Source organism: Oryctolagus cuniculus, chromosome 5 (genome assembly GCF_964237555.1).
Source record: "Oryctolagus cuniculus chromosome 5, mOryCun1.1, whole genome shotgun sequence".
NCBI lineage: Eukaryota > Metazoa > Chordata > Mammalia > Lagomorpha > Leporidae > Oryctolagus > Oryctolagus cuniculus.
In genome coordinates, this window is record NC_091436.1 from 158312159 (window position 1) to 158338373 (window position 26215).

The window sequence follows — 26215 nt, forward strand, 5'->3', positions numbered from 1 at the left end:
TAATCACAGAATTATGCGTGATTCTGATGAGGGATTAGAACAGAAGGCTGGTGGAGGTGTGGACACTAAGAGCCACGCTGGTGATGTCTCCAGTAGAAATGAGGATCCTGTGGGAATTGGACTAGAGGCTACCCTTGCTGCCCTGAGACAAAGACCCGGATTGTACTGTGTCCCTGTCGTGAGGCCCTTGGGAGGCTGAACTTACAGATGGTGACTGGTTTGTTTGGTGGAGGTTTCAGTGCAGCAGGGCGTTCAGGCTGCAGCCTGGCTGCTATGGGCTGCTGTTAGTAAGCTTCACAGTGAGATTCAGAGGCAAAATAGAGCAGAACAGAGAGATGTGGAAAATCTGCAGCCTGGCTAGGGAAGGAACAAAGGAAAAGTTCACTGAGGACAGAACTGTGAAGTGGGAAACTACTTGGTATTATACTGCAAGTAAAAGGAAGCCAGGTGTGTTAATGGGCAAGACTGTGAAAGAAAGATCCTGAAGGCATCGCAGAGATTTGGGGGACAGACCCTCCCACTACTGTCCCATCAGAGGCCTAGAAGTACACATAGGTTTCAAAAAGCCCAGGGTCCAGTGCTGTGGCATGGTAGGTTAAGCCTCAGCCTGCAGCACCAGCCTTCCTTATGGGCACCTGTTTGAGTCCTGGCTCCTCCACTTCCAACCGAGCTCCCTGCTATGGCCTGGAAAAGCAGTAGAAGATGGCCAAAGTGCTTGGGCCCCTGCACCCATGTGGGAGACCTGGAAAAAGCTCCTGGCTCCTGGCCCAGTTCCAGCCATTGCAGCCACTTGAACCAGCAGATGGTAGATCTCACCCGCTATCTCTCCTTCTCTAACTCTGCCTCTCAAATAAATAAACCTAAAAACAAACAAACAGAAAACAAAGAACTCCAGGGCAACCTGCTCACCCAGAATTGTTTCTGGATTCTGGCTTGCTTCATCCAAGCATGATTCCTATTGGTAGCAGACCTTGCTGTTGTCCACACGATGCTAGCATTGTAGGTGTGTATAATGCAAGCATTAAGCACTCATGGCAGCTTCTGCTGATTCCGAAGAGAATCCTAGGAGGCCAGGCAGAGTTGTGCTGTGGGATTAGAGTCCCTGAATGGAGCAATGTGTAGTAAAGCTGTGAGGGTTGCAGAGGATACCCCAGAAAAGTAGAGGCACCAGTAACGTGAGACACCTGCCATGGGAAGTTGCAGACAGTATGCTAGGCAAGCCTGAGAGAGCCACAGACATCAGTGTGTAGCCTCAAAGAGCAGCCCTGTTGGCAAAGACCAATAGAGATATGGAAGCAGGAAAGCCTTCATCTAGAGTTCAAAGGATAGCACCAACAAACTGGGGGCACAGGTGGATATCGGTTCCCTGAGCAAAGGCAATGCCAGGTGGTGTCGGGGCTGTTTGCAGAGTCCCCACCAGGGCAATGACTAATGGAGCTGCAGAGATGAGATTCCCACCTGTGAGGACTGAAGCAGGGGCTGTCACCAGCAAAGCCATAGGAAGAGGCTGTCCAATCCTTGGGAACCCAGTGCCCAGCAGGGCCCAACATGCTAGACTTGGAGCTACAGGGCTTAAAGTGAATTTGGATCCTGCATTGGCCTAACTAATCCTTTCTATTTTCTCCTCTCCACTGGCTGGAATGGAAATGTCCATCCTATGCCTGCCTCACCATTGTATCTTGGATGTCTGTAGCTGATTTTAATTGAGAGAGATCGTCTTGAGTCTTAGGTGAAACTTCAGACTATGGGTATGTATATTGAACTGAGTAAAGACTTTAAAACTTCTGGGGATGGAATGATTGTATGCTGTCTGTGAACTTTAGGGAGTCAAGGGTAAAATGTTATGGACTGAGCAGGTCTTGGCTCCCCAGACTCATGCAGAAGTTAAACTCTGAATTCTTGTGTAAAGGGTTGCTAAATCAAGGGTAGAGACCTGAGCTAATTATGGCATCTAAGGGGTGGATCTGGTGGGAGATCTTGAGGTCATTAATGATTTGCCCTCAGAAGGTAGTTCTCATGAGCAGCTGGGATATTTAAGCTGGGTTCAGCTTAGCTTCTCTGTTTGTCTCCGGGGTCACAAGGTGTTGGTTCCTCCATACCCACTCCTCCATGGCCAGCCTCCCCCAGATGCCAGGCTGATGGGGTCACACATCCTGAGCTATGAGCCTCCAGTACAAACCTTGCGCTTCCCAAGAAGCTCTTCCTGGGTATTTTAGTTAGAATGAAAAGCTGACTAACACACATACAAATAGGTGATGCCTTGTGGGCAAAAGTTCTGATGCCTACTTAGAGATCCTCAGTCTTACAGACAAATAAGGATATTTTGGGGACGTAGAGAAGAGAGGGTTTGTCCAAATTCATAAGTACTATAGATGAAATATGGTAGCAAGTTCTTGGTTGTGTTGCTTTAAGATCGTCAGTATCAGGACCATTGTTGTGGTATAGTAGGATTGGCCACCACTACTTGCAATTCTGGCATCCCATGTGGGCATTGGCTCCAGTCCCTGCTGCTCCACTTCCAATCCAGCTCTCTGCTAGTGTTCCTGGGAAGGCAATGGGGGTGCTCCAAGTACTTGAGGTCCTATACCCATACGAGAGACCTGGGTAGAGCTCCCAGCTCCTGACTTCATCCTGGTCCAGTCCTGCCTGTTGTAGTCATCTGGGGAGTGAAGCAGCAGGTGGAGGATCTCTCTCTCTCTCTCTCTCTCTCTCTCTCTCTCTCTGTGTGTGTGTGTGTGTGTGTGTGTTTCCTTCTCTCACTTTGCATCTGCTTTTCAAATAAATAAAATACATCTTAAAAAAAATTGTCAGTATCATTGAACTAATTATACGTTCCTAATTTTTGCAGAATACATCACCCCTTGATCTTATCCAAAAGGCCGAGAAGCAATAAATCACCCCTTAATGATCCAGTTACCTGTTTACCTTTCTTATGAGTCAATCAGGCAAGCATGTTAGGCTATGTTCTCCTTATCGACTCATCTGTAGACAAAACATTTTACTGGGAAACTCCTTAATCAAAGTGGTTTGATTAAGCTTTGAATCTTTTGAGTGGTATCTTGTTTAGTTAGGGGCTCAGTGCTCATTACTCACTGTTTCTTCCCATGAAATCAACGCTCTTCTTCTGCCTGCCCCCCGGCAGAACCAATCGGTGCCACTTTTCCACCCTCATCAGACTTGATTACCGCATAGTGCAGCCTTTATCACTTCGTGCCCTTTCTTTTTTTTTTTTCTTAGATTTATTATTTATTTGAGAGGCAGAGTTGCAGAGAGAGAGAGAGAGAGAGAGAGAGAGAGAATCTTGCATTCACTGATGCACTCCACAATGGCTGCAACGGCCAGGGCTGTGCCAGAAGGAAGCCAGGAGCCAGGAGTTCGTCTGGGTCTCCCAAGGGGATTCAGGGGCCCAAGCACTTGGGCCTCTTCTGCTGCTTTCTCAGGCACATTAGCAGAGAGCTGCGTCAGAAGTGCAGCAGCTAGGACTCGAATCAACACCTATATGGGATACCAGAGACGCAAGCAGCAGGTTCATCCACTGTGCACAATGCCAACCCCTCACTTCGTGTTCTTAATCAAAAAGCTTGCTTAATGACATTATTACCTGGTTTATACTTCTTAAATAGCCATCTGGCCTTGAGTAAATTATTATTAGTATCTGTCTTTGAGTTTCTTCATCTATAAAATAGGGTAAATAAAAGTGCGGATGTTACAGAGGCTAATAGCAAGGATGCAATGAATTGGTACATGCAAAGTTCTCAAGAGAATGTCTAGTATATAGCAAATACTCTGTAAGTGTTAGCCAGCACATGCCTAACACTAATCTCTGTTGTTATCAAACATTAATTGTTCTTCTACTAAGCTCTAGACCTACATAGCCAATTGATTAATTCACATTTTGTACCATTGAGCACAGCGTGTCAAATTCATTATACCTATACTGAAATATTTACAGATGAGATGATAATGGTATCTGGGACTGGCTTTAAAGTAATCCACTCAGGGAGCACAGGATGTGGGTGGAGCTGAAATAGCAGTCGCAGCCTGACGACTGTTAAAAGAGAGGAAGGTGTATTGGTTTTGTTACATTATTCTTTCAGTTGGATATGTTTGAAGATACTCATATTAAAAAAAAATCTGAAATGTAGTGTGTCCATTACTAAAGTTGTGGTATCTCCCAGCATTTCTCCTAAGGCTCCTTCTTCCCAAATGTTCCCTGACTTGGTAGATGGCCTACTTTATTCTAAAAGCAGAAAATCTCCATGGAAGACTTTTGAGATGAGAAGCATACACAAATTATTTTTTAAGTCTTTAGCGTTCTATGGTCATTGAAATTATGACTGAAGCATTTGGAAAGATGAAGATGATGATGATGACGTGCATGATGTCTTAGAGTTGAGAAAAGTGGAAAGAACTATCCCGTTACGTCAAATCATTTACCACAAGGGCTGAACCTGGGGTAAGAGAATATTTCAGTACGCAGACTCCCAGAAATAGCCCTATCCATGGGTTTTATGAATCTTCTGGGAGCCTGTTTGCCTTCTGGTCAAGGGAGCATCATCTTCACATTCCTATAGCCAAACCTGTGGCCCATTTGCAAATTGATTAACTCACTGAGCAAACATTTAGTGAACAGCATATCATGCCCCAAGGCTGCAGGCACCAGCGAGGGTAAAGGCCCTGCGCACCTGCCTGGTCTGCAGATAGAAGTATGTGGGCACGGAGTCGGCTTCACTGCCGCTAAGCTCCAAGACACCTCCAACAGACCAAGGCGCTTCTGCAAATTTTGACCTGCATCAGGTCTCCTCCTGATTCAGGGTGATCAGATGTCCCGTGTGAGCATGACCATGCACTCTGTGGTTCCAAGGGAATTGTCAAGAGAAACACCAAGCAGTATGAAAAGTGTTCCAGTTTGAGAAAAACAGAACTCCATATTCTCTTTATATAAAGAGGGGCATTTTTTTTAAGATTTACTTATTTATTTGAAAGTCAGAGTTACACAGAGAGAGAGGAGAGGCAGAGAGAGAGAGGTCTTCCAACCGATGGTTCACTCCCCAACTGGCCACAACGGCCAGAGCTGTGCTGATCCTAAGCCAGGAGTCAGGAGCTTCCTCCTAGTCTCCCACGTGGGTGCAGGGGCTCAAGGACTTGGGCCATCTTCCACTTCTTTCCCAGGCCATAGCAGAGAGCTGGATCAGGAGAGGAGCAGCCGGGATTAGAACCAGCGCCCATATGGGATGCCGGCACTTCAGGCCAGGGCTTTAACCTGCTGCGCCACAGCGCCGGCCCCTAGAAGGGAATTGTTAAGCCACCAATTGCAAGGCCTGCAGCCCATATCAGGGTGCTGGTTCAGATCCCAGCTTCCTATTAAGGCGTACTGGGAGGCAGCAGATGATAGCTCACCTGCTTGAGCCCCTGCTACCTACATGGGTACCAGGATGTTGTTAGAAACTCTTGCCTTCTGCCTAGCCCAGCCTCGGCTGTTGTGGGCATTTGGTGTGTGTGACGGGGTAAAGACAGCAGATTGGAACACCTCTCTCTCTCTCTCTCTCTCTCTCTCTCTCTCTCCCATACACACACACACACACCTTTCAAGTAGAAGAAAACTAAAATAATGATAATAAATTATCTCCTTTTTCCTTCTCTAGATTTCTTCCCTTTCATCATAAGGCAATGGGGCTTTCAACGCTACTCTGTGAGGCTATGAAGCAAAGCTTCCATGGAAATGGTTGTGCCTGTTCCACCCAGAACCCTGCATTAAGAGTGCTGGGGCATCTGCTTCTGCTGACCTCAGGATGCCTCTGGGGAAGCAGCCAGCTCTCTGGAATGCCAGTGATCAGGCTCCAGGATGGCCCAGCATGCTGTGTGATCTTAGGGCAGTCAGCTTCCTCCCTGAACCCTGGTCTTTTCACCTGCAAAGATTGCCCTTTCCCAGTGTTAGCAAGAGTCTTTCTGGGAAACCGCAGCTGAGTATGACAGCCCGAGCTGTGTTTTGGGGAGGCACAGGCATGGTCAGAGGCAATGGTTCACACTGCAAAAAACAGCCAAGTCACAGAAGACAAATGAAGCACGCATTGGAGGCGTCCTCAGTTCCCGTCAGAGGTCACCACTGCCCGCCCAAGGTCCACCGGCCCTTGGAGCGGCAGGATGAAAGCCCTGTTGGCTGTTAGTATGAAGAGAGAAATCTGTCCCTCGTGGGCCTGCAGAACTCGGCTCTTCCCAGAGACACAGCAGGATGTGTGAGAGGCTGCCCCGCGGGCTCACCCCTCATGCTTGCACGCCTTGGATGTCATTGAAGCATTTCCCCATGCATCTGCAAAATACGCATTTCCTATGGACTGCTGACTTAGGACCCTGCTAGTGCTCATGCCCTGGAGTAGCTGCTTCACTTCTCGGGAGGGTTACTGTGGCAGGAAGCATGGGGGCAACGGACGTGGGAAACAGCAACTAAGCCTCCTGTCAGTCTGCCTTGCTGGGATGTTCCCCAAACCATGAGACTCGGTGGCTTCTCCCATCGCAGCTTCCCCTTCCACACATCCGTCCCACGTCCTCTAAGCTCTGATCTCCATGGTTTTTTGTGCCACCTCAACACCTTCCTGAAATCTCACTCTCCCCACGGAGCTGTCTGAGAAACTCCCTCACTCTTTTCACGGAACACACAAGGAAGCTCGCAAGGCAAGGGGAACAAAGAATTTGCTCAAGATAAAGCGGTGGCCAAGTTCAAGCCAAGCACGTTGTCGACGCGGACGAACTGTGAAAATTCCCTTGAGGAGCATACCTTGAGAAACCGATTGCTAGATCAAGTAAGATTTATAAGCTAATCCCCAAAGACATTAGGCTGTACCATTAAAAAAAAAAAAAAAAAAAGATGATGTAAAAGACGGAAAAGTGCCAGGAAGGGTGGACGCTCAGCCCTGGCCTGGGCCCTGCACACCCAGAGGCTGTGGTTTGACTTCCTTCTGATGTGGCACTGCTGGCACTGCAGTGATCACCAGTGGTCACCCTGGGCTAATATTTGCAGAATGCCAGGCATTCTTTCGCCTACTGCCGGGGATGGGCGGTAGGGATTCTTACAGGCTGACCAAGCTCGCAAGGGCTTCTCTCTGCCAGGAAGGCCCCTTCACAATAATGTTCTACCCAATATTTTGGCATAGTGGAGAGAATGGGGCTGCTGGGCAGCAGGTGACCTGAAATTAGCACCTGGTGCATCTAGCTCCATGGGCGAGTGGCCAGTCCCGGGCTACCACAAAGGCACCGGGCTGTTCATTGCCCTTTGAAAGAAAAAATTCTTAAACTGAGCAAATAAAAAGCCACAGAGAGCTACTGCTTGCACGAAGCAGGCAGGCCACCTTCTAACAACAACCCTGGTGCGGAGTGGTGTATAATGTGGGTGGGGGGGGGGGCAGGAGTCAGCTTGCATTTGCTTCCTGCATGCACTCACCACGCCATCCGCTTCAGCCATCTGATCTGGCCTAATAGAGCGAGCAGAGTTAATGGATGAAGTCCCTGGGGAGATTCAGGCAAAGGGGAAAGAGAGGGCTGCTATGCGAGGGACGACAGAGGTGTTAGAGCTGGCTTCTTGTTTTCCATTGGTTTCACTTTAATGCAATCTACAAGCAACTTTTAAGATCTACATCAACTCCTTTTTTTTTGATTAGCTTAAACTATTTTCCTTCTGCCACATTTATAAGCAGCCCTTTTTACATTTCTTACCACTTGGTCCCACTCCTTAACAAATTTCAGAAACAATTCAAAAATCAGTTTGATAGGGACAAAAATATTTATTTTCTAAAGTCATTACCTTGATAGGCAAAACAAAGCATTTTCTTAATTTCATTCAGAAATACATTTTTTAAAAAAATACATGGACCAATATGGCCTGCCCAAACATATATTTAACATGGTAAATATAAGGAATGAATTGCTCGAATATAAATATCTATAAAAAAATAAGTACATCAAAATTCAATCCAACCTCTTCCATTACCCGGTTACATAAAGGACAACAATTTTCCTGCTTTAAAGAATAACCAGCAGTGACTTTCCAATATCTTTCATAAACAACCCTACAACCATTTTTTTTTTTCCAGAAATCAAGGTCAGGGAATCTCCTGAATCAAGGATCTTTTTTTCCTGATGTATGGGAGCTAGCAGATTACCATGAGAACGTGAAATCCACCATTGACTGACATGTGGGACCAGACTTCCTTGAGTTCAGTATGGGGGCTCAGGAGGGAGAGAGTTTGGGGAGGCAGTCATGAGTGCAATAGAGGTGAGGTAGACTCATTCATGAAACACATCCTGATTTGCAGTAGTAACAGTTTCAGTTTTGCATTTTATGAATCAAAAAAAAAATACAGAGTCTTTCTTTTTAACTTGAGTGCTTGTCCTTTGAGTGTGTTTTCAATTTGTGCATTCCTTAGCAAAATCGTTGCGTGGACTCTGCAGTGCCTCCCTGAAATGTGCCGGGTGCCTGAGTCAGGCACAAACACTTCCACAGGACCTTCTTCAGCAACTCCACCCTGATCCTGCTGGAGGCTGGCACCCTAGCTCCAAAGGCACTGTGTGTCTCTGCCTTCTGAGAGGTCTACTACCATCCCCGAGCCACAGAGGAGACCCGAGCAGTTCCTGCCGTAGGAAGCCAAGGAAGACAGGTGCGAGCACTCCTTGGTCTCTCCTGGGACGTTCAGAATAAGGACGCTGGTTCTCCACCCGGCTGGAAGAAGATACAGTCTGACAGGGAGACAGCTCCAGCTCTGGTCCCAGGCAGTGAGGGAAGAGAAAGAGCGAGTGAGAGAGTGAGCAGAGTCAGCCACACGGCTCCGACAGGCCCAGGAGATCGGTCATCAATGTGTCCGGTTGTGGGTCACTTTCTGCTCTCGGTGGAGCTGGGCTCTCAGCTGGGCAGCATGAAAAGATGTCTTGATGCTGTTGCTGATGGCCTCCAACCTGTCCACCCAAGACAAGGGAAGAGAACTGTTAGCTACAACTCACTCCTGGACTAAAGAAGCATCTAACATTAGCATCTGACACAAGAATAGGAATCTGTTCCTCTATTCCTGTGTTTACCACTGACCTCCACAGCATGCTAGCAGTGATAAAACCTCAAGAGGTATCTATTACCATTGTGAAAATAAAGCCCGCCCTCTAGGCTTTGAATGGAGGTGAGGGTCTTAAGGTCATGGCCAAGGGGAACTGAGCGCCAAGTGTGATTTTAAAATAGATGCTCTCAATTCCTCTGCAGCCCCATCCCAGTCTCAACCACTGTGGGACCCTGTACACAGACAGGCAGCACAGGTATCAACAACCCCCACCTGAGACTGACTACAAACCCAGAGAGTCTCTGGAATGACATGGGCTGGCCACCAAATGCATTTCCCTAATTTAAAATAAATAAATAAGCAAACCCAAAAGACAGCATGTTCTAAATCTCACCAACCCTGCCTAATGACTTCACTTTCCCTTTGGCCATTTGAATAACTGCTGATTTTTGAAGACCTTGATGATACAAGACACTTTGAGTTTTTCTGTTTTTTTCTTTTATGTCCTTTCCCTGACATGATTTTTAACTTGTCAAGGAAAGAAGTAAATGCACGGACTCCGAGAGGCAACATCTGACTGTGACCAAATGACAGACACATCTCTGACATGCTTTGTTTGGAAAATCCACATGTTGACTGAAGGGGCTGTGCCCCAAGCACAGGGAGCAGCAATCAAGGCTTTGTGAAAATATTCGAGAGGGAATTCTCTACTCTGTTTCATCTCGTGAATTCCAAGATCCCTTTTCTTGCTGTCTTGGAGGTTTTCTGCCCAGCTAGGTAAATGGTTCAAGGGCAGAAAGGATGCCAGCATCGGTGCCCAAAAATAAATTTTGTGCAGAGTCTCTTACCTTCTTATTTTTCTCCCTTGCATCAGCTTTTGAAGAATACACTTCTTTCCAAGCTTGGAGCAGTCTTTGCCTTTCTTAAGGTTGTTCCTGCCTTTCTCCATAGTCTCTTGGGCTCTGTGAAAACACACAGGAAAAACATCTTCAGTTTCATCCTGCCTCTCAACATCAGTTACTCTCTCTCAAGCAAGGAGGTGTCCTTATCCTAGGAAAGAGGTCGGGAGACTTAACCCTGATTGAACAGCAAAGCTGCTCCTACTCACCTGAGTTCCGTTCCTGCTTGGCAAAAATTCCAGCACTTCTTGTCGTGTGGGCTCGTGCACTGGCACCTGTTCTTGTGGTACGCTGCCCTGGTAGGAAATAAATCCTTCAAGGATCGCTTGGACCTGGACGGGCTTCCAAGTCCATACGGGACGATGTGCCTGTGATGGAGAGAAAAGAGCAAAACACGTCAGCATCATCAATAGTCTTTAAAACAGCCACATTCTTTGGGGTGAGTTCATTCCATTGGGCACACACAGAGCTACAGCACTTGGGAGCAGTAACTTAGGAGACTCAAGGGTGGCCACACGCCCTTCCAATGCCCTGAGTGTGTGTACCCAGCCGGGAGAAAACCCCAGCTGCTGATTCAATGAGGCTCCTTTTCAACTCTTAACAAAGTTCAGTTACTTCTCCAGACCAGCAGCTGGTTTTGGTCTAAAATTATGGGATCTTTGCTTTGGTGTCCCTTGTATATTGGGGGGACAGATGGCAGAAAGCATAATGCAAAACCATAACTCATAAGATTTGTAAAACCTACTGTCCTGTGAATCAGGTATGATATAATGTATGTTTCCACACATCACATGACTGCAGGAGACCCTCTGGTACTTTCTAAGGGGACTCCTTGAATTGTCCCCTGAGGAGTAAAAAGTGCCCCCACCCCCAACGCCTTGACAGTTTCACCTCACTAAGTATTAGGCTCTTTGTGGTTGGATCGGATTGGATTTGGGTTTTGGCTGTTCTTTTCCATAATGGGACATGGACGGGATAGACAAGTGAAAGGGTCCCTGCTTATAACTGGTCTTCACTCTGCAGGGGGGAGAGGAACCCACGGGCTGCATGCCTCTCTTCGCCTGGAAATGAGCTTTTCTATGGATAGAAAGGGGACAGGACCCAGGATCCAGTCCTAGCTCTGCCTCATGCCGGCACAGGTGGCCTCCGACACGAAGGTCTTTTCCTAGAAGTAAGATGAAGGGTTTGGATTCTGCTCCCCAGGCGCCCTTCTGCCTGTGTCTCTGCCCAGCTGTGAGAAGCACAGGCTGGGCTAAGGCAGCTAGGATCCGGAGACTCTTCCACCAAGCCCTGTGACAGCCTGCTCAGACAGCTCCCTTCTGGGAGGGTTCTCCTCTGCAGTTCCGCATAGCGGCTCCCTGCTTGGCCTCAGCACCTTGCACCCCGTCTCCCAGGGACCAGTCTCAGCCACAGAGGCCTCAGAAGACCCTGCGAATTGCAGGACACAGAAGGCCACTCTCAGAAGCCAAGCCGGGAGCTCCCCCGAGAAAAGGGTACACCCGGGACCCGCGCTTCAGCTTCCGCGGAGCCAGAGCTCAGGAATGACTGGAGCCACGACGCCCCCTAGGGACTCACCCGGGGGTGTTGACCCAGATGATGTCCAGGTGGCAGAAGTAGACGCACTCCTTGTCCATCAGCGAGGAGCAGGAGCACCGCTTGGAGCGGCGCGGCCGCCAAGGTGCGCTGGCCGGGGGCTTCTCCCCTGGGTTTTCCGCTCCTGTGCTGAGCTCCGTGCCCGAGGCCGCTGTGGAGAGAAGGCGCACATCAGTCCAGATCTGGCGGGGCAGGCACGCGCGGGGGCGGCATAGCACCTGCTGCAGCAGCAGGGGCAGCCAAGGGGCTCTTTACTTTTTTCTTTCCTTGACACCACCTCGCTCTACCCACTGCTGGCTTATCCACCTTCCCACGAATGACAGGGAAGCAGAAGAGACAAACTCCTATAAAAGGGACTTCGCCAGCCCGTCTGCAGCAGCCGTCAAGGCAATGCTGCCAGCTGGGGGCTTGGGTGGGCTTCTGCACTGGCCGCTGACTGAAAACCAGTACATCGCTGCTCTATTCCTGGTACAGGAGCCGCTCCCTCATTGCAGATGAGCCACTTCACACCTTGTGTAAGGGTCTGGGGTCGGTATCCACACCTCTGGAAATTAGGCAGGGGGCAAAGAGCCCTGGGGAAGTGATGGGGAGAGGGAGAAGAAGGGAAGCGAACACAATATCCCCTTCACTGCAGAAGCCAGCGAGCTCCTCCGAGAAGCAGCTGGTGCACCTGGAGAGAGCGCTGCGCCTCTGGAATTCAGAATCCACGGAGCCGCGGCGCCAGGCTTGTGTGGGATCTACCGCCTCCCCCTCGGGGGCGCAGCCCTGCGCATCCCACCAACCATCCAACAGCCATGCCGCTTATCTGCCCGATTCGGTACATTTCAAATGATCAGACACATTCCTGGATTTTCATCCCCTTGACACCCTTTCTCTTTTGTCAGGGTTATGAAAAGTCCCCAAAAAAGTGCGCTGACCCTAAAAAATTAGGGGTAAGGGGGCGGCGGCGGGGAGACGCACCGCGGTACTGCCTAAATCCTTAAGTAACCAAGAATGATCCCTGCTCCCAACCCAGGACAGGTGAACACAACCGAAAATAGAGCTCACACTGTTGGGAGTGCCAAAAATCTGCCAAAAGGAAATCTAAAGTCAATAATGACAAATAATAAAAAAAAAAAAATCTGCTTCACCCCGAAACTCCCCGCGGAGGCGGGGGGAGGGAGTGCTTAATCAACAGACTTTGTTCGGCAAGTAGTATTTTACTGCTCACATATTGCTTGAATGACTTGAATAAAAGTTCTTGGCTGCAAGCTGGAATGTTGAAATATTGCACACTTTCACACAGCTGAAACAGCGCGTGTTTGTTCTAAGTACCTGCACGAACACCTATATGGCAAAATACACCCTCGACTGCGTCCTAGCTTCTCCATACCCGCTCTGCATTATTTAATTTTACAGCCAAGCCAATGCATTATGCAAGAACAACTTAAAAAATCAGAAGTCATTTTCATGCTCCGCTATACTCGGTGGAGGAATTTTCTTACTTTCCCTGGAACACTTGGGCAGCTCCGAGCAGTGCTCGTCAGGCACTTGCTATCTAAGCGTTAGTAATAAAAAGAAAACAGAAGCAAGAAATGCATTCAGTGGAGTAGAGACATTAACCTGCACAGGGGGTTGCAAGTCCGCGTGCGTGCCTACCTGTCTCGGGAGCTCCATGGAAAGCCACCAACAGCAGAGAGACCATCATGGAGAAGTAATCCATTCTGAAAAAGGTCTAAAAAAAAATCTCCGGCAAACTGAACCCAAAAGCAGACGATGAAAAACAGCCTCAGCGCTTCTCGTGGCTCGGATCCTCGGCCCGGGCTCCGGTCCCGGGGAGAAGAGGCCACCGGTGCTCGGAGCGCAGGCGGCGGGCGCGGGGCGCACGCGGCGCGGAAGGCGGCGGCGGAGCAGCGCGGGGACGCAGCGAGGACCCGGGACACTCGCCTCGGCGCAGCTGCAGAGGCGCGTCTGGCTTGGACAGCTCTCGGCCGGCTTTTTATATTGAACCCCTATAGCGTGGGGGTAAACAGCTCCAACTTTATTCCAGCCCCAGACAATGTTATTGTGTTATTAGTCACCGCCAGGCAACGTGCAGCCGGAGATAAGGCCGGGCCCGAGAGGAAATCGCTGCAACTTCAGAGGCGGACGCCCGCCGTCTGACAATTCAGGGGCGGGCTCACAGAAACAAAATACCCATTAGAGACCTTTGGTAAACCTGCCCGTGCGGCGCTGCAGTCTGCTTCCCCTTGTGCGAGCTGCCAGCCCGGGAGTCCAAGAATCAGAAGAGGGACTACAGCAGAAGTCATACCATTGGTATGAAAAGTATGAGCCACGGTTTAAATAGATTGTATTGTTGTGTGCAGGGGGATTTTTTTTCTTCATTGTTGTTCACTTCATTTTCCTTTTATGTCTCGGGCAAACAAGGGGACGCTCTCCTGCTTGCCTCCCCGCCTCCCCCGCCCCGGGGGTCCAACGATCTGGGCCGAGCAAGGTGCATTTCTCTCCCTGCCAGCCCCTACCCCCAAGTCCTTTGGGGATTAAAGTTCTTGCGCGGCGACGGAGAGGAAGATCAGGGAGGGACTGGCAAAGGAGGGGCGTAATAAAAACATCAGAGCTACTCAGACACATGCCCCCTTTTTTGTTTTATTGTCCACCTATTTGAAGACCCCTCCCCCCAAACTCTCTCTTCTGCGCCCCGGACCGGACCCACAGTACCGCTCTTAGAAAAATGGGGCGACAGGGACGCCAGGGGGCGATCAAGAGCCACAGGGGCTGCAGTTGTGTTTTAGGACAAAAAAGTGAAACCCGCGGCTGCGGCCGGCGACGGGGACCGAGGGAGCGCGGGGGGGGCGGGGGGGCGCGGGAAAGGAGCGCGCGCTCCAGCCCCCTCCCCACCCCCCCACTCCCACTCCCCGGCTTCCTCGCCCAGGACCTCGTTCCTGCTTCTCGGTTTCCCCTCGGCTTTCCCATGGGACCACCACCAGGGTGCCCCCACCCCAAGGGGTCCGGTGATCCGCAGGGAAGGTGGCGTTGGGCCGGGGACGGGATCGGATCCTGCCTCTCCTGTTGACATGTTCAAAGCAGCTGCCTGTCTGTCTCACCTTGACAGAGCCCTGGCGGTGCCCACGGGGCAGCCGCCGCGCAGGTAACAGCACGCCTTGCTGAAGAAGGCGAAGCGCCCACGTCGGACGCCGCCCCTTTCAAGGGGCTCCATTTTCCAGGTGAGAAAACGGAGGCACCCAACAGAAGCCAGCGCGCCACCAGGCTTCTCAGAGGGCGCCCCCAGGGAGACCTGCGTGGGTCCAGGCAGTCTTCTTCTCCAGCGCCTCCCCAGCACCCGGGACCCTGCGGGACACACTTCCTCCGTGTCCTCATCTCGTTCCACTCCTTTTCTCCCTGGCGCGGCAGCCCGCGCGGGCCCGTTTCCAGGGGTCTCTCTACCCAGGAGGGTCCCCCGGGGCCACCGCCTCACCACCTAAAAGTCCAGGTTTCCTCCCCGCACCCAGGCCCTCCCTGGAGTCAGACGCAGGCCGCCAAGCCACAGCAGCGGGTTCAGGCTCCTAATGCGCTCTGGTGCTGCCACCCAATCCCCGGGGACCCGGACCTGGGGCGCTCGGCCTCAGCCCAGCCCACTGCCGGCTTCGACTGGACGCAGTACCTGGGGAAGGAGACACGAGGGGACCTGATGTCATGTGCACGAGACCCAGGCCTCCCTCCACTGCCCACCCTGAAGACCCACCTGGCCGGGGGGCTCCTCCCCGGAAACGGCCACCCGCCGTCCCCAGGATCCCGGGGACCCGGGTCCTGCCTAGGCTGCCCTCCTGCTGGGGCGCCCGCCTCGCCCCCACCTGGCCGAGGCCGCCCCTGCAGGTGCCAGCGGCGGCACCGGCGCCCAAGTAGAGAAGAGTGGGAGGAAACCTGCCCGCGCGCTCCCCTCTCGGGCTGTCCGTGTCATCCCCTTGACTCTATTGGATTTGAAATCACAAAATGCGGGCCGCGATCCGCCACCAGCCGGGCCTCCCGCAGCTAGGTGAAATTAGGCAGGACCTCAGATTCGGGAGGGCCACCTGGCTCCCAGGAGAACGTCGCCCGCCTCGCTTGAACCCCCGAGCGCCCTAGACGCGGGCGCGAGTGCTCCTGCGTGCGTGGATTTCATGTCTCTCTGGGCGCGCGCGTTGGGGAGAGGGGCGTCAGTCTTGCTCTCGGGTTTCAGCCTCCTTCTCCTCCTCGGAGAGGAAGAAGAAACCCCGCGCAAGCCCAGGGAAGGCGGCTCCGGCCTCCCAGCCAGCAAGTTCCCCAAGAATCAAGGGACAGGGGGTAGAACCCCAGCAAACCCGTTTTACCAGTTGGGGGATCCCACTCTTCCCTGAGCTTCAGGCCTTGCTGGAGACGGAGGTAGGAGAAGGGGAGGTGAAATGAGCCGGACAGAGGACCAGGTGCTCTGGTTTGATGGCCAAGGAGGTGCCTGCACAGCCCCCAGCCCCAGCCCTCAAAGCGGCAGAGAGGTCACCCCCAGGGGAAGCGGGACTGGAAGGAGTGGAGATGGTGTCTTTCCTGCAGCAGAACGGTTCTCTGTAACTCTTTTGCTTTTATGTTACACTTGCATGCTGGAAACGGGTTGATAAAGCTGCTTTTTATGTATTTCTTCCTGTATCTCTATGTATTAATAGATATCTATAAATAAAGCAGCCTGAGTCCCAAATACAGATGCTACACAGTAGCAGAGTGTACTGCCTTTAGCACTCTTTCCTTTGCTCTCTCTCAACTTGTGCGTAAGAAAACTTGCAGCTTTGCCAAGCTGAGGGATTTGGTAAGAGATGTTGCATTTAGCTCAGTGAGGACCGTAGGCATTAGATTGCCGGGCAATAGCACAGAAAGGGGCACTTGGTTGCTGTAGGCAAGGGTAAGGCCTGGTCCCAGCCCTGCTGGTGACTGTCTTCCATCCTCCTGTATGTCACGCTCTTGTGAAAAATCGTGCAGTACTGTCGTGATGCCTGTGACACGTTGCACACCTCCAAGAGTGCTGAACAAACATAGCTTTTCCCTGGGGTTCACAAAGAAATGGTTGATTCAGGGCAGGAAATACAATGACAGTGACAGTAAAAGCATTGCCTGCGTTTCAGAAACCTAATCTATGCAACCCTATTTCCTTGACACGTACCCATAGGATGAAATCAGACAGGGAGTGTTTGGTTTAAAAGAATATATCCAGTTCTTTAACCTAGCATTCCTCAAAGCTCAGTCATTCGTAACTTTGTAACTGTTGCCACATTTTTGTGGCACCTGTACATTTTATTTAATTTATTCCTTTATTTGAATAACTTTAAGGAAATTTTATATCACTGCAATCCTAAGGGATAAGGCACATGAAATAATGGTTTGTGTGGTTAGATAATGTACATGAAATCATGGTTTAATACATGCCAAACATTTAATTATTATATATTCACTAAACTATTAAAAATAAAAAGGTGCATACATGTTCTAGCCACTTATACCAACACCAGCATGGTCACATCCACTGCACCATGCTGTGCCTTGTTGTACTAATAAACCTGATATACTTTCCCTCTCTGATCTCTACTTTCAAGACAACTTCCAAATATCCCACATTAAAACTCCTATGAATGCCCCTCGAAGAAACAGATCTTCTTGCATCCAGAATCAAAGCACACAGAAGGTTCACAACCAAAGACTTTCCCAGAGGACCTTCCCCCGTGGTTATTGCTTCCTTGTCTGACCTCGGTCTTTTATCTGACTTTCCTTCCCCTATCCAAATTTAAGAGAGAGAGAGAGACAGAGAGAGAGAGAGAGCGAGAGAGAGAGCAACTGGCTGGGGCAAAACCAAGAGTCAGACCTCAATCCAGGTCTTCCCTGTGAGTAGCAGGAGCTTAAACACTCACCTGCTGCCTCCCAGGATAGACACTAGCAGGAAGCTGGTGACAGGAGCCAGAGCAGAGCATATAGGACCCAGTCCAGGAAGGAATGGTGGACATCCCCACACATGTCCCAACCCCTAGATCAAATGCCCACCACCCTTCTTAATTTTGAGTCTATGTCATTTATGACACCTGGAACTAAAGGGACTCTGATGCAGGCAGGAGAGAAAAATAAGACCAGCTGAGAGTGAGTAGAGTGGAGTCGCCTCATCCAATCTACTTCATGGAGTCATTCAAAACAAGCCTTCTGGCTGTCTATCTGTGGTTCCAATAGAGTCACCCCTTCTGATACTCTTGAAATTTGATTCCTGTTGTGGCAGTGACTTTAAGAGGGGAGTGGGTCTCTCCCAGGAGGCCAGGCAGGTCTGGCCCTTGGGTTTTGTGTCTTCCACAGGTGCCCACTTGCTCCTCTGCTTAAAGAAGCACAAAGCCCTTGCCTGATGCAGCTACCTGATCTTGACCTTGCCAGCCTTTCAAATCATGAGCCCAAATGAACGTGTTTCTTTTAGGTACTACTCAGTCTCAGGCATTCTGTTACAGCAACAGAAAGGGGACTGTGTCCAGTTAGTAAAGCACAGGTTGCAAAATAATTTGAGAAACAGGTTGAATGAAGACGTTAAAGGCTAGAAGGGAAGAACTTCAAAAATAGAAGATTTAGGAGCTGGGCAAAGGACAGAGAATGGATAAGAAGGGCCAGAAATTTTACCAGGATGGTTTGGTTACTGTGCTTACAGTTTCAGTGAGAAGAGCTGACTACTGATGATGGAAGATTATATAGGTGGTATACATGTTCAATATTTCCAATATCTTGGGGGCCAGCATGGTGGTGTAGCCAGTAAAGCCACCACCCACATTGCCAGCATCCCATATGAACATCAGTTAGAGTCCTGGCTGCTCCACTTCTAATCCAGCTCCCTGCTAACATGCCTGGGGAAAGCAGTGGAAGATGGCTCAAGTGCGTGGGCCCCTGCCACCCATGTGGGAGACCCAAATGAAGCTCTTGGCTCCGGTGTGCCTATCTGGGGAGTGAACCTACAGATGGAAGATATCTCTCTCTCTCTCTCTCTCTCTGTCCCTCCTCTCTCTGTGACTCTGATTTTCAACTAAATAAATAAATCTTTAAACATATATATAATATATTATACATAAACATATATATATATTTCCAGCATTTCTAGGTAATGTACTAGTAGAATGTACAAAGGCTACATAGTTTTCACTCTGTGAGTCTTGTGTGTTTAGGGTGAGTGTGGAGGGACCAAAGCAAAAGAGGAAGGTAACTCAGCCATGGCTCTATGAGAAACCACTGTGTGGACTATGTCGCCATTAAAAGGTCTGGATTTTATTTGCGTTAGAAAATTGTAAATGAGCTCAAATCATTACCACATTTCGTAAAACTCCTTTCTGGACTCAGCTATTTGCAGGGAGAAAAAGATCATTAGAGAGTTTTAGAAAAGTTCTCTAGTTTTCAACATTGCTTCTCATCTCTTTCTTCTTTGAGAAGACATTTGATAAAAGGGTTATTTTATTCTCCCTACCTGAAGTCCACCTACAAGGAACTCAAGTTTCCCTCCCTAAACTGTAGTCAAAGTAAATACGAAGTAAATTTCTCTTCAAATAATCGTTTTAATCCCAAATAAGAGTATGCTGGGGCAAAGAAAAGAATATTTATTACTGGTTGTCATCACAGGGAAAAACATTGGGGAAAAAAAATGGGTTACTTTTTTAAAGGCGCATTTGGATCCATTTAAAAATGCAAATTTAATTCCACAAGCTCCAAAATAAGTTTAACACAAAGGGTTTTGTTTGATTTGGCATTCGCGCTTTTTTTCCATTTGTTCTTTTGATGAAAAAGAAAAAAAAAGAAACTTGGGGTGGTTATGAGAATAAATTTCCTGGCAATTGATGTCTTTAATATTTATTTTGCTGTGAAGTTTAGAAATCCTTGCATCCTTGGTGTTAATGCTACTTAACACTCACTGACCCCCGGTATTTGCCTAAGTGCCATTCTCACTTGGGGTAGGCACATTTTTGTCCTCCTTCTGACTCAACAAGAGGCAACAATGAAGAGTAGTGATATTGTGTATGTTGCAACCCTACATGTTGATTTATTTTGGGAGAATTGTGGGGAAAAAAAAAATGGAATAGCATGAGAGAATAAAATGGGCGCCTGGGACAGGCCACTGCAGACCATCAAGAAAGCGGTACTGAAGACTGACTTTCAGAGAAGGAACAAGAGGTGGTGGAGGAGAAGGAGCTGAGAAAAAGGATCAGGCCAGGGGCCCTGGCCTGGCCCTCCGCCCTCCCTCTTTCCTGGGCTGCTTGGAGAATTCGGAAGCAGGAAACGTGAGTTAGAGAACTCTGAAACTGAAAATGTTCCCCCAAAGCCCAGAATCTTGCTACAAAATGGAAAAGGGCTGGTCAACTGCAAAATAGCTTGTTTAAACTTCTTTTTTCCAAAGTTGTTTCAAGATTAGTCAGGGAGGGCTGACATTTTCTAGATAAAGCATTTTTACAGTCTTGTTTCTTTCTGACTGTTCTTTCTCCCCCAACGTCCATTCTATTTTTGTCCATTATCTGGAAGAAGCTATCTTTCGGGACTACTGACCAGGTCTCCGCACCAGCGGCTGCATTGCTGTATTGCTCCCAATTCTCTCCCAAACTCCTCCTTGTTTCAAGGGACACTTTGTCACTTTATGATGAGCTGGACAAAAGAAAGTAGGGCAAAGAGCACAGGATCCCAACACACAGAGAAATTTCTAGCCAAACTCTAACTTTTCTTCTCTGACTGGTTGGTCTTTTCTCCTATATTATGTGCAGATCTAGATAGGAACTTTTTCCTCAACCTCCCAAAGGTGGACAGAAAACACCTAGGATATTCTAATTATGCTTTTTATCTCCTTTCAATCAAATCTACACTCACTTTATTCCTTTAAATGAAATACAATATGATATTGCTTCAATAAGTAATAAATTCTTAATGATTTTCCAAGAGCAGACTCTGAATTCATGGGGAAACCACCTTTGGAGAATCTACCCTTCAATCACTTAGAAACAGGAGCAAATTAGCATATGAGTTGAATATGTTCATTAAGGACTTAACTTGCTTAAGGTCTTAACTAAGGAAAGTGACCAATGTATAATTTAACTTGAATACCAAATTGGGTGAACACTCAATTCTTAGGAAAGTAAAACTCTTAATCATGATATGATGTGATCCAAACATAAATGAGCAACTCAGAAGGAACTAACATCTATTCATCATATGGCTTGGAAATCAATCCTCATGCAGACAACGTAATGAACCTGCCATCTGCCCTTTTTCCATTACAAAATCTATTTTCAAATCTCTGCAGAAGTGTTCAGTTGAAGCTGCGCACTCCACCAAAGGCTGGAGAGCGAGCAATGGGAGAAGTTTAGCGAGATAAACTGAGGTCTAAATGCATGTCTTTGAGAGTCAAAGATACAGAAAAAAGACCCAGGCATGGTCAAATGCGGAATGGAGAGAGAAGTATAACGAAGGTCGGAGAAAGAACAGTTTTATACAAGTTCTAATTACTGGGTGTTGACTGGAGGGAAACACCCATTGTCGAAATCAAAACCATGCCAGAGGTGGGTAACTTGAAGAGTCAGAAACATAGAAACACAGCAGACACTGCACAGAGATGGCTGACAGAGGAAGGGTTAGCCCATCCGAAGGCAGATGTGGTTCTGAAGCTAAGCACTGAAGATCTTCCTGATTCTAGCTGAAAATGCTATGAAATAAATCAGCAGTGGGGAACACACACTTTGCAAGAAGATAATTATCAGAGGGTAAAAGTCCCTTCCATTTGAACTATGGTAAGTGTGTTATAGAAATTTCCACTTGGGCTGTGGAGATGTCAAAACAGTCACATACAAAGCCAAGAAAGTACTAGAACATCTTAAGAGGGGCTGGCGTTGTAGCACAGCGGGTTAAGCCACTGCTTGCCCAGCATGGCTGCTCTGCTTTTAAGCTGGCTTCCTGTTAAGTTGCCTGAGAAGACAGCAGAGGATGGCCCAAGTACATGGGCCACTGACACACATGTGGGACATCGGATGGAATTCTGACTCTGAGCTTTGGCCTGGCCCAGCCCTGGGTATTGCAGCTGTCTGAGGAGTGAACCAGTGAATGCAAGATCTCTGTCTCTCTCATTTCTGTCTGTCACCTGCCTTTCAAATGAATGGAAAAAATGAGTCTTAAAAAAAAAAAAAAAAGAACACCTTAAGGATGAAGGTAGAAAAGGAAGAATTTTGAGTTTCTGCTTATGACAAAGTGTAAAGGAAAAATAATCAAACATGTTAAACCAGAGTGTAAGGAAAAGCTTATTGTGGGGGTGATATTATTACTCATAAAAGAGCGCGCTATTTAGAAGAACAAGGAATTATAGTTTAAAAGGAAGACTGTTTTTTTTTCTCCTGGCCTTATATTTTTCTGTTATTAAAAGCTACATCAGTGCTGAAAAAAGTAGGACTGGTGCTGCTTCTCTTCATTGAGAATGTAGCTTCAACAGCTATTTTTTGCCGGCCTCGGCTCTCTCCACACATTTGCTTTTCTTTCCCCCGATTTTATTGCAGAAGTATTTTTATGAATAAATTAAAGCCATCTTTACATCTGGACTTAATTAGATTCCCCTCCTTACATTATTTATGTAGATTTTTACAAACAACTCTAATTGAACTTCTCCCTGAATAGTTATGCTAGTTACACAAATTTCTATCTTTTTTCTTCATGTTCAAAACTGCTTTTGATGGAACTGCTTAGAGTGCTCCTGGTTATTTCACATTTTTAATTTCTCGTTATTCATGAGTACTTTCCCTTTTGGCAGTCTCCAGGAATTTATACCTTTTACTGTAAGCTTTGAAACCTGCTTTCTAGGAATCCGTGGTATCTGTCTGCTTTCATTCTAGATTTTCTTTCACTGGCTGTTGAAAGGAATCAGAAACCAGAGTTTCACTTAAGGCTCTGATCATTTTTCTTTCAGCAGATGTTTTTATTCTGTTCCATTGGAATTTTCCTGATAGCAACTCATAAATGAAAGTGCACAGAAGCCCATGCGCAAGATGGTTGACACAGGAAATGTACCCCCGCACACCCTGACTCAGCAAAGTGTCTCCTTAACACGACCTACCCTGTCTCCCTCTGACTCCCGGCCTGCTCCCTTCAGTTTTCCATTTGTGTCAGGGCTGCTGTTAGCTTATAGGCTCCCTACTCTCCATGCCCAAGCTTCATCTCTTAGCTCCCAGCTCATCCCCTGTTTACAAGTCGATGGTCATCCCCCAGATTGGCTTAGCTACCTAACACTCATTTGCTGGTTAGCTTCAGGAAAGGACAAACCTTATGACCTTCCTAGCCTCTTGTCTGGGGGCCATGCATGTACAACATCCCCCCCCCCCCGCCTTTAGGACCCAGCAATTTGTAGCAAAAAGAGAACTGAACCTGAAATACAAATAGAATTTTCATTGGTGGATTTAAAAAGACATAATTTCTGTCTCTTAAGCTCTACAAGGTAGTAGGAGAGATAGCTGAACAAGTAAACAGACAAATAAAATTGACAAGTTATACAGAGGGCTATATAAGCAGGCTTTATAACTACAATGGTTTTATGATGTCTAAATTGGGAGCTCAGCACAAACACTGCCAGAGAATGGAGAAAAAGAAAAATCTAAATATTCAGGCAGTCTCTTTGGGGGCATTCTTCCCAAACAAGTAAGCTAATGCTAAACATTGTAAAGAACTCAAATATTCAAGCTGTGTTTTGCATATAGAAATTAAAGTAGGAGGAGAAACGTGAGATACAGTGCAGGTCTAAAGATGATATAGAGGGCTGGGAGTAGTGCAAGGAGGGAGAATAGGCAGGCTTTGCCATTAAAGACCCTGAGGGTCCCCCACCAAGGTTGTCAGGACAAAGACCAGCAAGAGCAGCAGGGTCTCATGCAGCCCACATATTTGAACACAAGGAGAGAAAGCGGACAGCTGCATAACGACTTGAGAAAGGCAGAGACCCCCGAAGACCAGGGTGGTTTGCCGACCTTTCCTCCAGGGAAAATATTGAATGAGGTTTCCTTAGCAATGACTGCAAATAACAAGGGTAACCAGCAACCTGTGTGAGTCATAGGCCATCCAGGTTCGTTTTCACAGTGGATCTTCTGGCTATAATTGAGGTCTTCTGCCTCACCTCCTAGATGCTTTCTAGGTGGTTTTTAGTGGAAAGAAAAGAGGAGCTGTAATTTAAAACAAGTAATTTTATGACTCATTAAGTGTTGCAATAAAAGATTTCATAGAGAAGACATTAGACTTGTAACCAACATTATACTCAGGAGACGATCTGAATTTTAAGTCGTAACCAAATCCCAGTCTCTCATTCCTCACCATTTCAGATTATCAGGAGTCCCAAAACTCAGCATCACACCCAAGGGTCATCCTGCCGAGGCTGCCTTAGCCACAGGAGCCCAGCCCCAGGGCCGTGGGAAGAGCGCTCCGTCCAGAAACACTGCTGCCAATCCCAGCTCTGACTTTTCCTCACCTGGAAGGCAGGTGGCAAGCCCATTGCGGTGGCCCTGGGTGTCTGCCACGCCATTGTCTTCCGAGGTCTCCAGCCTCTTGGGCTGAACCAGCTCCATTTCTTCCTAAACTGGCTCCTGAAATATTCCAATGTTGGGTGCTTCCTGTCCTGACTCCTGACATACTGGAAATCCCCCCACCTTCTGCCTCTGGCTCTTCCCTTTCCTTTGCCAACAGATGCTCCCCAGGTTTCCATTTTTTTTGGTCTCTAAGACCTTTATGAACTGAGCACTCCTGAGTCTGTTTCTCACTAGTTGTGTGACCTTTGTCAAGCAATGTATCTTTGTTTTTGAAATTCCTCATCAGGCCAGTGCCGCGGCTCACTAGGCTAATCCTTCGCCTTGAGACGCCAGCACACTGGGTTCTAGTCCCGGTTGGGGCGCCGGATTCTGTCCCGGTTGCCCCTCTTCCAGGCCAGCTCTCTGCTGTGGCCAGGGAGTGCAGTGGAGGATGGCCCAGGTGCTTGGGCCCTGCACCCCATGGGAGACCAGGAGAAGCACCTGGCTCCTGCCTTTGGATCAGCATGGTGTGCCAGCCAAAGCGGCCATTGGAGGGTGAACCAACGGCAAAAGGAAGACCTTTGTCTCTGTCTCTCTCTCTCACTGTCTACTCTGCCTGTCAAAAAAAAAAAAAAAGTCCTCATCAACAAAATGTGAAAATAGTATTTACATCACTGCATTGTTGTGAGAACCAAACGAGTTCACGAATGTAAGGCTTGTAGAGCGATCCCTCCTGTAATGGGTGCTCAATAAGTGGGTGCTGTTGTTTTATCACCATCCTCCAAATTTCCAAAGCCAGATATCCTCAAATCATCCTAGATTCCTGTTTCTCTTCCTCCCGTCCTTCCGACCAGTTCTGTCTCCGTGTAGCATTTCCACTCCTTGAATGACTCAAACAACCTCATAACTGGTTTCCTGCCTCCAAACTCCATTCTCCACATTCAAGACAACTAACTTAGATCAGTTCATTTTATAACTTGCTGATGCTCCAATAAAGGATTTCATGGAGAGAAAATGAGACCAACAAGATCAATCAGAAGATGCTGTGGATGTCCTTCTATAGCCAAATCCCTGACCTTCATTCCTGATCAATTCCAAATCAACAAAAATTCAAACAAAAAATAATGCTGGCAGATTTACATTTGCACAATTAATTCCAAAATTAATTCTTCTCCTCTCCCACTTTAAGTCCTTAACCCCCATCCCACAATCATCAGAATGAACCTGAGTTCTTTAACATGGCCTTGCCTCCCAGCCATATGGATTTGCCAAAGTCCTTGGACTTGTCCAGTTCTCTCTCGCCTTTCGGAGGTCCTGTGTGTTTTTCCCTCTGCTTGCAGGAAAGCTGTGAAGAGCCAAGGTGGATGTGATCTCCCTGGGGGAGGTCTTCCCTCATCCCCTCCATGTAAGTACTGACCTAGCCTGGTCTTGTTGCCTGGACTGAGCCCTGCTACCCTTTGGCTAAGATAAGATGCAGGTGCCCCTCCTCAGTCCTCTTGTGTGATAACCCTGGTGCAGACTTCTTGCATAACGCTTATTACACCCGATTATGATCACCCGTTGTTCACCTGCCTTGCCTTGCAGACCATAAATTCCTTGGTGTAAAGGAATGCACTGCACATTATTCACTTTTGTTTTCCCAACTTTTGCATGGTAACATACTTATAGAAGGTGTTAGGAAAGTGGGCTCATATGTGTAAGCACAAATTGAATTTCTAACATACGCGGAGTGCTCGGACAATGCCTGCACTAACAATCTCGGAGTTTCTTTCCCTTCCCACTATTAGAAAATGCTGGCTGAATGAAAATTCTCCTTTCCAGAAACTGCCCTGGTGTATCAGCATCTTTGTTTAAATAACAAAACTCCTTGTGTGTTCGGATTCTTATTTTTCACTTGTATACACGGATGCACAGGCATACACACACAAACCCTTAATACACAAGCCATCCACCTTTTCTTCAAGGTCCTCGCTTTGCCATCTAGCCAGCTAATTAAGAAGAGAGACTTGGGGTGGGCATTTCCTAGCTTTTTTTTTTTTTTTTTTTTTTTTTTTTTTTTTTTTTTTTTCAGGCAGAGTGGACAGTGAGAGACAGACAGAGAGAAAGGTCTTCCTTTGCCGTTGGTTCACCTTCTAATGGCCGCCGTGGCCGGGCCGGCGCGCTGCGCTGATCCGAAGCCAGG

At 48.0% G+C, this 26215-nt stretch overlaps 2 protein-coding genes across 2 annotated transcripts in view; one reads left to right on the plus strand and one right to left on the minus strand.

Moving 5' to 3' along the window:
• The window catches only part of EDN1 (endothelin 1), a gene marked incomplete at its 3' end in the record, with an annotated part of 26156 nt that extends 12811 nt beyond the window's left edge, over nt 1-13345 (minus strand). Inside the window, 5 exon segments of the mRNA NM_001101696.1 lie at nt 8222-8946; nt 9887-10000; nt 10147-10305; nt 11513-11681; nt 13169-13345. Of these exon segments, the coding sequence (NP_001095166.1) occupies nt 8844-8946; nt 9887-10000; nt 10147-10305; nt 11513-11681; nt 13169-13232 (609 nt within the window). The 5' untranslated portion in view covers nt 13233-13345.
• On the plus strand, nt 13286-15683 carry LOC127493278 (uncharacterized). The gene is made up of 4 exons (XM_070074943.1): nt 13286-13596; nt 13681-13825; nt 14622-14733; nt 15019-15683. Exons 1-4 carry the CDS (start codon nt 13286-13288, stop codon nt 15540-15542), a joined length of 1092 nt encoding a protein of 363 aa, XP_069931044.1. The 3' UTR covers nt 15543-15683.
• The last annotated feature ends 10532 nt before the right edge of the window (nt 15684-26215 follow it).